This window comes from Dreissena polymorpha, chromosome 3 (assembly GCF_020536995.1).
Source record: "Dreissena polymorpha isolate Duluth1 chromosome 3, UMN_Dpol_1.0, whole genome shotgun sequence".
In the NCBI taxonomy this organism is placed as follows: Eukaryota; Metazoa; Mollusca; class Bivalvia; order Myida; family Dreissenidae; genus Dreissena; species Dreissena polymorpha.
Genome location: NC_068357.1, coordinates 59,652,487 through 59,669,403, shown reverse-complemented (window position 1 = coordinate 59,669,403; position 16,917 = coordinate 59,652,487). Strand labels below are relative to the sequence as shown.

The following is a 16,917-nucleotide window of genomic DNA, read 5'->3' as shown; positions in this document are numbered from 1 at the left end:
CAAACACAAACTACAGAGCCACATCAGTGCACATACTATGTTTGGTAATTCATTCGTTTGTTGGATATTGTTTGCTGTTTTAAACACATATTAGGTCATATCGCGGAGATTTAGTTAAACTTACCATGTGTTCATGGGCGAACTCACGTATTCAAGTCGTATTCGACTATGCGCTCATACCTACTTTCGGGAATCATTATTAAATTATTGCCGTACTTAACGAAAAAAAACATGCCTAAGCTTACTGAATTAGAGAAAAAAAAAACAATAATCAAAGAGAAAAAATATACGTTCACGCACATTGGCATGTGAAATCACGTCCGTACACATAACATCATTAACTTAGGAAAGGAAACAACGAAATATAAAGTTTGGTATGGTATTCATGTGAAATCAAAGAGCATGGTGTAATTAAAGAGCATGTCAAGTTTTGAATGTATCTACTACGTAACGTTATGTTATAACCCACAAACGTTTTACTGTAACAGAACGTTTTTTTTTAAAGATAAGTGGTACAGAAAATACACGTCAAATATCTTTTTAAAGATATTTCTTGTTATATTTGATCGAGAATGTAACCCGCCTCCCAGTTTCGCTGAATAGGTCAAGTTCCCCACGTGTACTGCTTCCCCGTACCCCCAAATTTTTGTTCGTAACCAAAAAATTTCGTACCCATTTTTTTCGTACCAAATTTTTGTTTCGTACCCACATTTTTTTTCGTACCCTATTTTTTTTCGTACCGATTTTTTTGTTCGTAACCAAATTTTTTTCGTAACCAAATTTTTTTCGTACCCAATTTTTTTGGCATAATTTTTGTACCCAAAGTGTTTGTACCCACATACACAATTGTGGTGATGAAGAAAAACTTAAATTGATGCTTTTATATCTATCCTCTTGAAAAGCATCGTCACACCAGTACTGTCAGTACTTTGATAAATTATGTCTAACATACTATTACTTTGTTGGATTTAATTACATTTCATTGAAAAATAAAAGCAATTGCAGACGACCGAAAATAAGTGTGTTCTAGTGAATTGTTAGCTTTCTATTTATATAAAAAAGGCTGGATATTAAAGGTTGAGTAAAAAAACTTAAAGGCGAAATAGATGGATTACTTCATTGCCATATGTTTGCTTAAATTATATACACATTTATTACTTTTACTATCATTTTGTTTTACCAAAACATTTGGCATGAACTTCGCATGTACATTTTGAATAAGGTCAAATATTAGAACATGTTAATTGGTGTATAGGAATACGTACTTACCCGTAACCGTAAGATCGTGGTCAGGCAAGGAACTTCCGGAGATAAACTAGTTTATTCGACCCTTCGTTATTAGGTCAATAATTGCAACAGAGGCAGGATAAATTAAAATAATATACCGGTATCCAATTTTAAGTTATTCTCTGTAAACCAATTATCTATTTTTAGAAGCAGATCAGTTAAGTTTCTTCGGTTTCAGGTAAACACACCAGGGCCTTTTGCCCTCTTGTTAACCAGCAGTCAGTGTTTCATTGAACGTAACATGATAAACGTGGTTTTAATAAATCAATTAAGTCATAGAACAACATTAAAACGTTTTATTATTTTGAAATATTTCTAAAATACGATTTATCTTACACAATAATAATAACAATTTATGTACAGAATATCACAGAAAGTATATTTTTCCTATGAAAATAAATCAACCAATAGGGACATTTTAACAATCACCTGAAACAATTTCAGAAACGTGTAGTAAGGGTCTGTATAGAAAGGCAAAGCACACAATTATTTGTTCACTTTTACATAGATACAATGTCAGAACATACCAGTCCATAAAGTATTTGCAATAGAGTTAAATACCAAATATAATTGATGTATGTGCTGCATAATATATCATTGATCTATGTTGTCTCCTTATATTGAACACAGATTAATATCAGTTTCACAATTCATAAAAGACCCATATGTGTGAAAGCAGATTTATGTCTGTGGTTAGAGACTTAAATAATTTGCTTTTGGTTTCAATATGATCTCCACCAAACCCTCTCACTATATCAACAAGTTGAATATTCTATTTATATTTTTCCCTCACATAAACGTTCCACAGCACATAACTGGCACTATTTTCCTTCATTGTGCTCAAATCATAACTCCCTTGAAAATATTCCAGGCAGTATGGAGAAAGCAAAAACGTAATGACAATATTCTGTTGTATCAAATACAATTAAGATAGCAAGGAGTTAAACATTTGAACAAATACATTTAAACATCTAATAAGTAAGACAACTATAGTAAATTTGGCAGTATACGACATTTAGTTATTATAAGAATACCAGAATAGAACTAGAGCACCGCATTACGGGTGTCAACACTCTGCTGCAGGTGCAGTTTTGAATAAATGAAAGCTTGTCAGAATTTTATTTTTTAAGAGGTCACAGTGACCTTGACCTAGTGACCCAAAAAATGGGTGTGGCATGTAGAACTCATCAAGGTGCATCTACATATGAAGTTTCAAAGTTGTAGGTGAAAGCACTTTGACTTTAGAGCAAAATGTCAAGGTTTTAGCACGATGCGGACGACACAACGAGCTGGCTATGATAATATCTCGGGTTTTCTCCAAAAACAGCCGAGCTAAAAATTAAGACATTTGAGGTAAGCTGTTATATAATTGCCTGTCAAATGACAAAGTTTCAGCCCAAACAAGCTGTGTTGTGGCCAACTATGACCTTGGACCTAAACATGTGACCTTGACCTCTGATGTAGAGACAGGGTTTACACACAAAATGCTGTCTCCTCATATATGTCATTAGTGGGAAGTTATTTTCTAAAAGAGTGAAGAATTACAAAGATTCAGTCCAGAAAATTTGACCTTTAAACTCTTAGAGCAACCTTGACCTTTTTGAAAGGGAGATAAGTGTTAAATGCAAATGTTAATTAACATGTCGTCCTAAGATGGTTTGCATTTGTAATTTTTTAATCCATCAAAACGTGGCAAATTTATTGCTGTGTCAGGAATTTTCCCCTCTGTTTAACATCAAGTTTACACTTTTTTACCTCCCACGTGTTCCCTTGACCTTCGAGGTAGGAAGACTGGTGTATTACGCAAACACGTAACTTATGATGGTTTACATAAGTTATTATAAAACCAATCAATACAAAGCAAATTTATTGCTGTGACGAAGTTTTATGGCAAATGTTGACATTTGACCTCTAAAGAGTTTTTTTACCTTTGAGGTCAAGATACGGAAGTTACATGTGACATTGTTTGATCAAGATGGTGATCATTTGTGGCACATTATTAAAAACAAGATGTGTTTGTGAAACACAATGTCCCCCTATATGATGTTTGACCTTGAAGGATGACCTTGACCCTTCGCCACTCGAAATGTGCAGCTCCTTGAGATACACACGCATTTCAAATATAAAATTGCTAGCTTAAATATTGCAGAAGTGACATTACAAGCGCAATTTTGACCCATATATTTGACCTTGAAGGATGACCTTGACCTTTCACCACTCAAAATGTGCAGCTCCATGAGATACACATGCATGCCAAATATCAAGTTGCTATCTTCAATATCGCAAAAGTATTCATAAAATAAGCGATTTGGGCCACATATATTTGACCTCTGACCTTGAAGAATGACCTTGACCTTTCACCACTCAAAATGTGCAGCTCCATGAGATACACATGCATGCCAAATATCAAGTTGCTATCTTCAATATCGCAAAAGTATTAATAAAATAAGCGATTTGGGCCACATATATTTGACCTCTGACCTTGAAGGATGACCTTGAAGGATGACCTTTCACCACTAAAAATGTGCAGCTCCATGAGATACACATGCATGCCAAATATCAACTTGCTATCTTCAATATTGCAAAAGTATTCATTAAATGAGCGATTTTGGACACATATATTTGACCTCTGACTTTGAAGGATGACCTTGACCTTTCACCACTCAAAATGTGCAGCTTCATGACGTACACTTGCATGCCAAATATGAAGTTGCTATCTTCAATATAGCAAAAGTTATTGCAAAATGTTAAAGTTGGCGCAAACAGACAGGCAGACCAACCAACAGGGCAAAAACAATATGTCCCCCACTACTATAGTGGGGGACATAAAAATCAATCAATACCGTAAAGTGATGGCTGAGACAGAAAACTTAACAAAGTTAACAGAGTGACTATTATATGCAACCTTTTTTTTAAGAGGGGGGGGGGAGGGGCGTATAAATGTATCATTTGACCCAATTCAGAACTAAAATAAAAATATTTTAAGCTTATCTTAAGACATATCTAAAATATGGCTGCTGGAAGAATTCTTCGTTCTTCAGGAGTTGTAGATGGTATATTCTTTAGATTTCTGTGTAGACTGGGACATATTCTTGTTCTTCAATTTCTTGGCCCACTTGGGAGGTGAACTTCGGGTCTGAAACCAGCATAGCACACAAGCTGTCAAATCTCCGAGTAAAAGAGAAGTAAAACCTTACAATGAAATATAAAACTACGATGGTATCAAATGTGTTTGAACAATTTTAATTTGTCAGTTGTTTTAAGACAGTCTCTGGTGTTTCCCACAGAAAACATAAACACGGTAGTCTAGAAGGATGTTCTACATTATGACCTATTGGTCTATTATGCTATTGATGAAGTGATAGATATTTCAAGAGCAAATAACCTTACTGGTTGATCAAACCCCTTCACTTTTAAATTGATCCATTTAAGTTAAATTAAGTTTAAGTATCCTTGCATTCAAAAGAAGGAAATCAGCCAAAAAGGATCAATAGCACACCCCTGTAAAACTAAATGATGACACAATGTAAAAATAATCCTTGCTCTGGGGGAATGGGGCCTAATGCATGTGCATAAAGTGTTGTCCCAGATTAACATGTGCAATCTGCACATGCTATTCCGGGTCGACATGTTCCGCTTTTATAGAATTTTTTGTTTAACCCTTTCCCACTCAGAAGCAAAGTGAAATTTGCTATGTGCAAACAGCATAAAACCAGTAACTCCCAGTCTGTTCAGGTTTTATGCTTTTGCTGTTCCTCAGTATCTAAGGATTTGAAATGAAGCTTTTAAAACTTGAATTTAGTTAGAAAGGTCTATGATTAAATCTAACTTTCAAAGGAACTATAAATGCCTCAAAATCCGCATCTAAGTGGTAAAGGGTTAAAGGGGCCTTTTCACAGATTTTCGCATGTTTTGAAGTTTGTCATTAAATGCTTTATATTGATAAATGTAAACATTGGATCTAAAAAGCTCCAGTAAAAAATCAAGAATAAAATTTAAAAAAGGAAAAAAAAGTAGACTGCAGCAGGGCTCAAACCAGTGACCCCCGGAGTCCTGGAGTAAAAACTAATTAGACTGCTCGGCCATCCTTCCAAGTATGCATAAGCCACATATTTTATACTTTATATAAGCAATCTTCAAAGTTTCACATAATTAAATGACAACAACAGAACTCTCCAAATTATTTAATCGTTTCGCATTGCAACGCTTTATAATTTTTAGGTTTTTTAATCGTCAAAAGATGCCTATAATGGCTATATAAGACCATGGTAAATGTTCAGTATTACTGTTTCCTCACAAATATCATAACTAAAACGAAAATTTGCAAATCTGAAACAACTTTTTTCAATATGTCAATTTACCAAAACGTGAAAAGATCCCTTTAAAGGAAGACTGCACAGGCTTAACTGGGACTACATCGTACACATATGCCTTGAGCCAAGTTTTCCCAGAACAAGGCTAAAATGACGAAACATTATTTAAAATTCAAGTTACACCCACCAATGAAATGAATTCATGTTTAAGGGGCCATCCAACAGATAAAGCGTCGTATTGACAAGATTCGATATTTTGGAAAACTACGAGGATTGCTTATATAGCTAAACAATACATCTGCTCTGAATGTGAGCATGGATGGTCGAGTGGTCTAGGCTGGAGGCTTTTTACTTCAGGACTCCAGGAATCCAGGGGTCAGTGGTTCGAGCCCTGTTGAGGGTTACTTTTTTTTTAAATTGCATTCTTGTTATTTTAATGGAGATTTTTAGTTCAAATGTTTAATTTTATCAATATAAAGCATTTAAAGCATTTAATGACAAGCTTCAATACATGCCAAAATCTGTTGGACGGCCCCTGTAAACCCACAAATGAAATGGATTTATGTTTAACCCAACAAAGAAATGAATTCCTGTTAAACCCACAAATGGAATGGATTCATGTTTAACCTAACAATGAAATGGATTCATGATTCTCCCAAAAATGAAATGGATTCATGTTGTACCCACCAATGAAATGGATTCATGTTCAATCCATCAATAAAATGGATTCATGTTTACTCAACAATTAAATGGATTCATGTTTTACCCACCAATGAAATGGAATCGTTCTAAAGAAGCCAATGAGATTGATTCACATTAAAACGACCAATTATACGGATTCATGTTTAACCCATTGCTGAATAGGATTCATGTTTAACCCACCAATGAAATGGATGCAGGCTGAGTGACATTGGGGTCATCGTCTGTCTCAAAGCCCCTAAATGGGGCATGAACAGAGGCACTCTTAGGCTTCACTGGGTGAGGCTTCTTGTCGCTATGGCGATGCTGGGACATGCTCAGTACCACCTGCTTCATCACTGACATCTCCTGCAGCAGAGACAGCCAGTTACTAATACATGTATAACAAATGGCGAGCAATGAATGGCACCTTCTTTTTCAATTTTGTCATGTTTTTTAAAGGAAATGCTCATTACCATGAGCTTCATCATGCAGTAAACAATATCGCACCCGGTGAAGCCCCGGTTGTCCCCGGTCGTCGCCGGTTCATCCCGGTCGTTCCCGGTGGAGCCCCTGTTCATCCCGGTAGAGCCCGGTTCATCCCGGTAGATTCCGGATCACACACCGAGGCTCCACCGGCATCATAGTGAGACTGGGCCTTAACTATTTATGATATGCATTGGCCTTGCATTCTTTTTTGGTTCTTGCAACTTCCAAATGATTATCAATCAATATCCTTCACCGATATTTGTATGATTTTCTTATTGCTAGCGATTGGTCATCATAATGATCAAATTGGAATAAAAAACATCACTTTTTTTTAATTTGAACGAATTTTACTTTGATTATTCATACAAAAACTTCTGTTTAATTATTATAAGTACTATGTGAAAACATGGCATCATAAATCAACATTTTGAAATTTTCAACTATTATTTGTACAATTGATATTTATTAGTTAAAGTAGTATGTTCATAATTTTGGTATGTTCTGGTGAGCCTTCGCTGCCTTGCAAAAGGTTACTTAATAGTGAATTTATTATTTTGTTTTGATATTTTTCCAATTAACACATGACAAAACATGTTTGTCATGTAGGAAAATTTACCTAAAAGGTTATTGATTTTTTATTATTATACATGACGGTTGCATAACGGTTGCATAATGAAAGATAGGCAGTTATGCAAGACCACCAGTGAGTCAATAGCTAGTTAAAGACATGACGGGAAAATAAACATATACTGATGCAATAATGATCAAGACAGGTTATTCGATAATATTCGCTGAATGTGAGATACCGATAAATGCAGCTAAACATGTACCGCATTGATCTCACGCCTGGTGAGTTTGATATATAAATGGATTCAATGATGCAATCTTAGTAAATCTTAGTAAATGTTCTTACTCAAATAAAATAATTACCAAAGATAAAGTCCTTATACTTCTCAGCAAATACACGACTATGTAAGCGTTACCTATAACTTAACTAACGATAGGCTGCTTATGTTTCTAACTGCTACCAACATTTCTAGCAAAGTACCTGGACAAACTAAATGAGCGTTTTTGAACGTGATTCATCTGTGTTAGTAAACATTTAAAACGGGTTGCTGAAAAATCTTCTTTCCTTTAATAGAATACTGTATTAACTGTGAATATAATAGTATAAATATTCAAAAATACAATTAATGCTTCCCGAATAGAGCTGACTTGGTGTCTCTCATGCATCGGTACTTGCCGCTATGTGTGTTTTGGTTTGTTAGGTATAAATACTGATTACTCTTTAAATAATAGTTATAATCGCCACTGGATGTTCTTGATATGTTTTAATAGACGTTCATGTATACTTTTTTTCTAAAGATATCCTTGCAGACAACTGATGTCAGGATTAATAAATAAACATATGTGTTTGGTATATAGGTTGTATGTGAATGTATTATGTGCATAATTCTTTTTAATTAAAGTCATATGTTTAACAACGTGTCATTTTCTCAGTTTCACTTGTTGACTTGCAAAGTATGAAACATTAACAAATTGTTTATTCTATACCATAAGATCATGTGGTCTAAATTTGATAATTATGAACAAATGCCACATGGATAGACTGATTCAAAGTGTCCGAAAATTAAATAAATTGTTTATACATCCGGAAAAAAAAACAACAAAAAAAACAAAAAAAAAAACAATATCGCACGAGTTACTACTATCACAACTAATGGCGAGTAATGCAATAAATGGCACCTTCGCTTTTATATATTCGGATATGATTTTCAAAGGTGATGAACCATTAGACCAACTCAGGTAGGAGCCCAACTATGCAACATTTGTGTGTAATTATTATTTCAACACCCAACGTAAATGAAATATTATCTATAAAACAAGAGGGCCATGATGACCCTGAATCGCTCACCTGACTAACCTTGGTACATCAACTTAAATTCTATCAGACCCACATACAATTCCAAGCCAGATTTCATTAATTAATACATTCTGACAAAATTTCATTAAGACATGATGAAAACTGTGACCTCTTTCATCTAAACCAGGTTTTACTAGAATTGGCCCGGTGACCTAATTTTTGACCCCAGATGACCCATATACGATCCAAAATCAGATATTATTAAGATAAACAATCTGACCAAAACATCTGATAAAAACTGTAACATCTATTGTCTACACAAGTTTTTCTATTATTGACCTAGTGACCTAGATTTTGACCCCAGATGACCTAAATACAATCCCAACCCAGATTTCATCAAGATATACATTCTGACCAAATTTCATAAAGATTGGACGAAAACTGTGACCTCTATTGTCTACACAAGGTTGTTCTATTATTTGACCTAGTGACCTAGTTTTTGACCCCAGATGACCCAAGTACAATCCCAACCAAGATTTCATCAAGATAAATATTCTGACCAAATTTCATAAAGATTGGATGAAAACTGTGACCTCTATTGTATACACAAGGTTTTTCTATTATTTGACCTAGTTTTTTTGTCCCAGATGACCCAAATACAATCCCAACCCAGATTTTATCAAGATAAACATTCTGACCAAATTTCATAAAGACTGGATGAAAACTGTGACCTCTACTGTCTACACAAACAAATTGTTGACGGACGCACACACGCACGCACAACGGACGCCGGACATCACACGGTCACATAAGCTCACCATGTCACTTCGTGTCAGGTGAGCTAAAAAAAGTTACTAGCTCATAATGTGCAGCAGAAAGAACCATTTAAGCATTTTTGGTACAAAAAAAAATGAGGGAACTAATGTCAGTACCACATTTGCATAAGCTGGTCGACTTTTGGCCAAGTGAAATAAATAACATGTGACATAATGCAGAAGTCATTGAATATGGATGCAGCAAGCGTGCAACTTATTCATTATGACCGAGATTTACAGAAATTGTACATATATTAACAGTATTTTATTACGGTTTCCTGATACAATTTGAAGTGGTTCTCTACAAGAAAAGTCCACAGTACAGGGACAAAACTAACCCAAGTTTGTGTGATATTATCTTAGATGTAGTTATCATATTTTTAGTTCTAACTAAATTTAGCTGAATGCCACCAACAACCAATAAAAAACAAGGGACAAAATTGTCACAAAACCAGGTTTTCAATTTGAAAAAAAAGTCTGATAAAGGGAGACAACACAAAATGTGCATTGTTACTGATTGTTCATAGTTACCCTCTTTATTCAAAATCAATATATTTTTAGTCATGGTGAACTTGACCTTGGAGATATTGATGTAATTCTTTTGCCTGACACACCGTCCAATGATTGTGACCAAATGTGCCAAAAGATTTTAAAATCTCACAGTGAATGACATAGTTATGGCCCGGACAATCTCATTTATGGCCATTTTTTACCTTTGAACTCAACGTGTGACCTTGACCTTGGAGATATCATGTTCGCGCGACACACCGTGTAATGATGGTGAACAAATGTGCCAAACGATTTTAAAATCTCACAATGAACGACAAAGTTATGGCCCGGACAAGCTTGTTCCGCCAGCCCGCCGACATTCGCCAATCTTCCTTCGGAAAACCTGGTTAAAAATCCCTAAATACAAAATATTCCTGATTGCATAATTAGAATATGGCGATATACTTAAGAGCAGGAGAGACTTATTTACCAGATATTAAAGTTACTGACTCATTTTATTAAAGAAGTATATTTGAGGTGTGCTCTGAGGAAATGGATCTAAATGCAAGTTTGTGATAATGCATGGCCGTAGTGTTGTCCCAGATTAGCCTGTGTGGTTACGTTTTAACTGGATAAAAACGACCATACAAGTGGAAACTGTCGTCCCTGATTAGCCTGTGTAGACTGCACAGGCTAATACAGGATGGCACTATGCACAGGCAATCATCCCCATTTTCCCAGAAAGAGAGCATGACTCATTTGTTTGTAAACTATATTATATAATGTCTCGATGTAAGTATAATATCACCTCTCGTTGGTTGAGGAGTCTCTCCAAATCTAGAGCCATCTGGTTCTTAGTTTTTATAGCTTCCCCCCTCTCCTTCTCTAACCGTCTGAAATGTACAATAAAAGTTGATGGCATTGAATGATTATTACTGTAGAATCATTTATATTCATGAGACATTCAGTTTCCTTTATTTTGTAGGGTGACAGATTCAAGGATTTTTAAACACATTGGTAAAATGACCGACACAAACTCATCAAAATGACACGAAATTAAGTGTCCACACAAGTAATTTTTGTTAAAAAAACAAACACAATTAATGCTGACAAATATAAAAAAAATTACAGTAAGTGCTAAAGACTTTCAAATCAATCTCTTTGAATGTAGGACCTCATTGCATGTATTAATAATATTAATATAATCCTAGTTTACATAAGGTCTCAAAAAGCATATTACCCAGAGTACAAAATATAAACAGCCAAACAATAGCTTTATTTTGAGTTGTTATACAATCTGTGAAATTGTGATGACTATAATTATCTTGTGATTGAAAAAATCTTCTTAAACAGTACTGCCTTGGATTTGAAAAGGGCCATGTGCCCTTTTAATCAAAGTGTGTGCTGTCATATTATCCCTAAGGCATATTTTTGCAATAAAACATTAACATATTTTTATACAACACATAACATGTATTGTCTTTTTCATTATTTTTATGAAAAAAAAAAGTTTATTTTATTAGTTCTTTTAAACATCAAACAAAATGTGCTGTAAAATGACGTGTTCAAATTAAAAAGGGCATGGTGGTAGTTTCACCCTTTCCTCCATAAGAAGCAATGTAAAATGACTTTTGCAACCAGCATAAAACCAGAACAGCCTGCAAGTAACTCGCAGTGTGTTCGGGTTTTATGCTGTTTGCTGTTCATCAGTAACTAAGAGTTGGAAATGAAGCCTTTAAAACTTGAATTTAGTAAGAAAAGTATTTAATTAAATGTAACGTTTTAAGGGACTACAAATGCGTCAAAATACATATCGAAGTGGTAAAGGGTTAAGTGGGCAAGGTGGACCCTCAGAGAGGCAGGGTGAAGTGCCCTTCCATTAGGACCAAGCAGGAGCACTTTTAAATAATTGTCCTATGTGAACAACAGTTGGTCATTACTGGTTTTCCTCCTCTAGACTGCCAATGTAGTCCTTCTGTTTGGAGATCTGTGAGTCCCTTGTACGCATGCTCTCTATCAGGTAGTTGTACGGCTGCTGGGCCTGGTCCAGAATGGAGTTGGTGCTCTTCACCTGCATAGACCGGAGGCAAACAGATTTAAAAAGGGACTGCTGTCGCTAAAAGCACTCAGATTACCTCTCCGAAGACCAATAATTTAAACTGAAATGCAGCCTCTCCCCCCAGCTAACAGTCAACCATAAATTTCTGTGCCTGGTGTTCTTGTTGTTTTTTTTAATCCAAACATTCAGCAGAAATATTTGCGAAAATAAAAGGGTATCTTGCCCTCATAAATGTAAATGGAATCATAATAAACATTTCAGATATGTTAAAAGCGATGTTTAATTATTAAGCCTCCCACTGAGAAAACGTGGCTTAATGCATGTGCATAAAGTGTATTTCCAGATTAGCCAGTCCGTACAGGCTAATCAGGGGTGACACTTTCTATAAAAAATAACTTTTTTGTTTTGTTTTAATTGAAACAAGGGACAAAATTGTCACAAAACCAGGTATTCAATTTGAAAAAAAGTCTGATAAAGAGAGACAACTCAAACTGAACTGATTGTTTATAATTAACCCCCTTTGTTTCAAAATAAATCTATTTTCAGTCCTGGCAACCATGACCTTGGAGATATTGACGTAATTCTTTCCAGCGACACACCGTCCGATGATGGTGAACAAATGTGTCAAATGATTTGAAAATCTCACAATGAATGACTTAGTTATGGCCCAGACAAGCTCATTTATGTGCATTTTTTTACCTTTGAACTCAAAGTGTGACGGTAACCTTGGAGATATCGACGTAATTCTTTCGCGCGACACACTGTCTAATGATGGTGAACAAACGTGCCAAATGATTTTAAAATCTCACAATGAACGACAAAGTTATGGCTGAAGACTGACAGGCTAATCTCTGATAACACTTTATGAACATCCATTTAGCCCAGTCTTCTCAATTATTCTTGATCCAAACTAGCCTACCTCTTCCGCTAATTGAACTATTTTCTTCTTCTCTCTGTCAATCTCCTGTCGTAGGGAAGTATTGATCTTTTCAAGCTGTAGAACCCTTCTGGCTAAATGCACACTGAAAAGAAAACTTGGTAAGTAACATTATCCCTTGCAAATACGTGAAGTTGATCATAACACTTAACCTTAATATTAACAATTTACCTTGCTCCTAAAACTGAATCTTATCCCAACACTTGATATTATTCCTATCACTTACTCTTAATCCCAACACTTGATATTAATCCTAACACTTAAATCTTAAACCCAACACTTGACATAAATCTCAACATGTAACCTTAATCCTAACACGTAACCTTAATCCTAACTCTTAACCTTAAACCCAACACTTGACATTAATCATAACACTTAATCTTAAACCCAACACTTGACATTAATCTCAACACTTAATCTTAAACCCAACACTTGACATTAATCCCAACACGTTACCTTAACGCTTTACCACTTAGATACGTATTTGTACGCATTTGTAGTCCCTCAGAAAGTTAAATTTTATTAACAGTGTTTCAGATTGGGTCGGCCCTTCGGCTTTTGGCTGATAAATTTTCAAATGACCGAAGAAATTGTATTCAGTGCGACGATCGGGCAGACAAATAAACCGTTTGTCAGACAATGTGACCCGTACATTTCTGTAGGAATAATTCAAGTCTTTTGGACGATCAAATATCAGTGTGCATTCTAGACCGCGCGATTACACAAATCACACTATTTTTCCAAAGATTGCGCATATTTGCAGCATGTGTGCGAGAAAATTCGCGCTCTTGATATCCATGCGTATTTTTAAAGATCAAAGCAATATTGACTTCACCGAAAATTTAAAGAGCCAATTTACGATCGTCTGTCAATAACATGTATCTATTTACCCAACTTAAGCCCGCCTTAAAGTGGAGCATCGTTCTGTTGGAAATCAATCTTGACCAACAAGAGCGCACGCTTTAAATGAGGGACAGCACTCACAGGCATTCAATACCTGCATTAAAAGTATGCAGACGACGCGTGACGTAATTGACATAAGTGTTTGGTTTTGTGGCAGTTTGTTGGATTTGTTAGACCTACCATTCTAATCAGACGCTACGTTGTTAACCTCCACGTTTAAATCGTGACTAGTAACTTAGAAAACTTATGAATGATGGCAACCGGGTGTAATCCTTTTGGAAATTGTGCATTGCATGCGTAATATTGTCAAAACATTTATTTGACGCTTAAAGCGTTTTAACCAATTATCTTTGAATTGATTTCACATAAATGTTAACGTTTTGTTTAATTCGCAAATGGGCATAATGAAATTAGTAATTTGAAAAATCTTCCGAATTTTAATGTTCGACGTATAATGTAAACACGACTGGATTATGGGTAATGGATAGAGTTTGAACATGTATGCATCCATCGATCAATACGTACAATAGGGTTATATGTATCTAGGCATAAGTATAAGTTAATTTCTGTCGGAGATTTTAATAGAAAAATCTTACCCATCAGGAGAGACCTCACTATTAATTGTATCCTTGAAATTCTCTCTTAACATTTAGTTGTCCTTGAATGCTTTGAGCTTTTATGAGCACACACGTACAGCTCATCCGGAAGGTCAATAGCTGAGACTTGGATTATTGCAACTAACTTTGTGGCACTTGATAATAAAGTTTCATATTGATAAATTTCCTAACCTCTTAAATTGGTCAGTTTTGCCATCACATGTCCAGTAAACAGGCTATAAATGGTGATTTTCCGTTAAAAAAACCAAACTCTAAAGCCTTGAGAAACAGGCTAAACCCATACACTCAGGACATTGAAAAGTATTAATGGCAAGCCCAAAGGACCTCTTTTGAAGCGGCCTTAGAGGCATGGAAAAGAGCTGTGCTTAGGAAATTGTTTTGACCATGAATACTTGAACTCTCCAAAGTCTATAGTGTTATTTGAAGTAAAATGTCATTGCATTTAGTTTTGACTTGTTTTATTTATTACTGTAACTGTACGATAACAAAACTGTCTGAAAGTTTTTTTATGATTTAGGACAAATGTCTGGAAAACAATTTACCATTTAGGACACCTGTCCTGAGGAAATTGGGGCCGATCTGAAACACTGATTAAAGGCCTTTCTTACTAAATACAAGTTTTAAAGGTTTCAGTTCTAACCCCTAGATACCTATGAGCAGCAAACAGCATAAAACATGAACAGACTGCGAGTTACTTGCAGTCAAAATTCCTTCCATAGCGTTCTTCTGCACATTCAGCTGTAAAAGTTTGAGCGAAATCAACAAACAATGCTAGAACTATATATTATATATAATAGCAAACTACAAAGAGCTGTAAGTCTGCCAAACCTTGTTGCAGTTGTAATTCCTTTTTTAACGATTACCTACACATTAAGGTCTTTCAACTGTGAAACTTTGACAGATATTCATCTATAGTTAAAGAGGAGTTAACAATATACAATTTTGAGACTTCATATTCTACAGTGGACAAACCTACAAAGACCAAGAATTCTACCAAAAATTCCTGTCTTTAAGACCATCTTCACATTAAGGTAATTTAACTGTGAACGTTTGAGCAAGATCGCCCCATTAAAGACGAGTTTAAAACTCAAGCTTTGGGCAAAAATATTTTTTTTATATTAGGACAAATGGCCATAATTCTGCCAAAAATTGTCAGGGTCCAAAATCCCTTACTCACCATCATCTTCACATTTAGGTCGTTCAACTGTGAATGTTTTAGCAAGAACCCAACAATATTTAAGGAGGAGTTCATAACACATGCTTCAAGACGCACATACAGATGGAAATTATTAATGCCTCCCAATTTGTGAAGGCACACAAATCTTTTTCTCTGTAACCAAAGAGTGCTGTACGGAATAAAAATATTCTCAAGAGGTCACCAAGAAAGTGTTTTAAAGCCATGCCCCTGTGGTAAAAAAATGGCCATGACCATGGCTAACATTTGTTTGCATCAATTCGCTACGTAATTTGAGAAACTGAATCTTGCATATTATTGTTCACAAATGTAACACGCCCAATACGAGCCTTACCCAGGGAAAACAGGGCTTAACTCATGTACTTAGTGTCATCATATATTAGCCAGTGCGGATGACACTTTCCGTTTTTATGGTATTTTTTGTTAAAAGGAATTCTCTTCTTAGCGAAAATCCAGTTTAGACGGAAAGTGTCGTCCCCAGTTAGCCTGTGCTGGAGGCATAGGCTAATGTACGATGATACTTTATGTACGTGCATTAAGCCCTGTTTTTCTGAAAGAGTGGCTCATATATACCGTTTATATATATAGTATAAAGTGTGATAAAAGAATAATAGGTTATTAGACGTTTCTCTGTACAATACAGAGATATATTTGGACGAGCACACAGTTGGACGTCATATTGGACGAGCCGTTATGCGAGTCCAATATGACTTCTAACTGTGTGCGAGTCCAAATATATCACGTATTGTACAGTTTAAACGTCTAATAAGCTTTTTATTCTATATCCCTTTCTTCAGCTCTTTGTTTCATTTTAATTTTGATTTTAAATTGCTTTAATTGCATCTATGCTATTTTCAAGACAAGCGCCCGTGTGAGTCGATTATAGTACATTCGGATACTTTTTCTCGGTAACAGCTTTTATCGTTATAAAACAATTGCTTAGTGCACTTGTACTCAACTGTCCAATATGGAACAAGGGACAAAATTGTCACAAAACCAGGTTTTCATTGTGAAAAAAAATCTGATAAAGGGAGAAAACTCAAACTGAACTTTTGAAATGACCAAAAAAAATTAACCCCCTTTGTAAGTTTTTTTTTTTTTTTAAATCTATTTTTAGTCGTGGCGACCTTGACATTGGAGATATTGACGTGATTCTTTCGTGGGACACACCGTCCCATGATGGTGAACAAATGTGCCAAATGATTTTAAAATCTCACAATGAATGACATAGTTATGGCCAGGACAAGCTCATTTATGGCCATTTTTGACCT

General features: G+C 35.3%; 1 protein-coding gene across 3 annotated transcripts in view; it reads right to left on the bottom strand.

Annotated features, from left to right (window-relative positions):
* Nucleotides 1–1,568: 1,568 nt before the first annotated feature.
* The window catches only part of LOC127874359 (progesterone-induced-blocking factor 1-like), a 31,526-nt gene continuing 16,177 nt past the window's right edge, over nt 1,569–16,917 (bottom strand). Inside the window, exons 12-17 of one of the 3 annotated variants that reach the window (XR_008046842.1) lie at nt 12,914–13,016; nt 11,876–12,006; nt 10,744–10,828; nt 6,483–6,647; nt 3,642–4,423; nt 1,569–3,495 (exon numbers count right to left, since the gene is read on the bottom strand). Coding sequence is in view for 1 of the 3 variants with exons in the window: in XM_052418627.1 (XP_052274587.1) it covers nt 4,325–4,423; nt 6,483–6,647; nt 10,744–10,828; nt 11,876–12,006; nt 12,914–13,016 (583 nt within the window). In the remaining 2 variants the exon portion in view is untranslated. Of the gene's footprint in view, nt 4,424–6,482; nt 6,648–10,743; nt 10,829–11,875; nt 12,007–12,913; nt 13,017–16,917 lie in introns of all 3 variants that reach the window. The other 2 variants (XR_008046841.1, XM_052418627.1) reach the window with 2 other exon arrangements.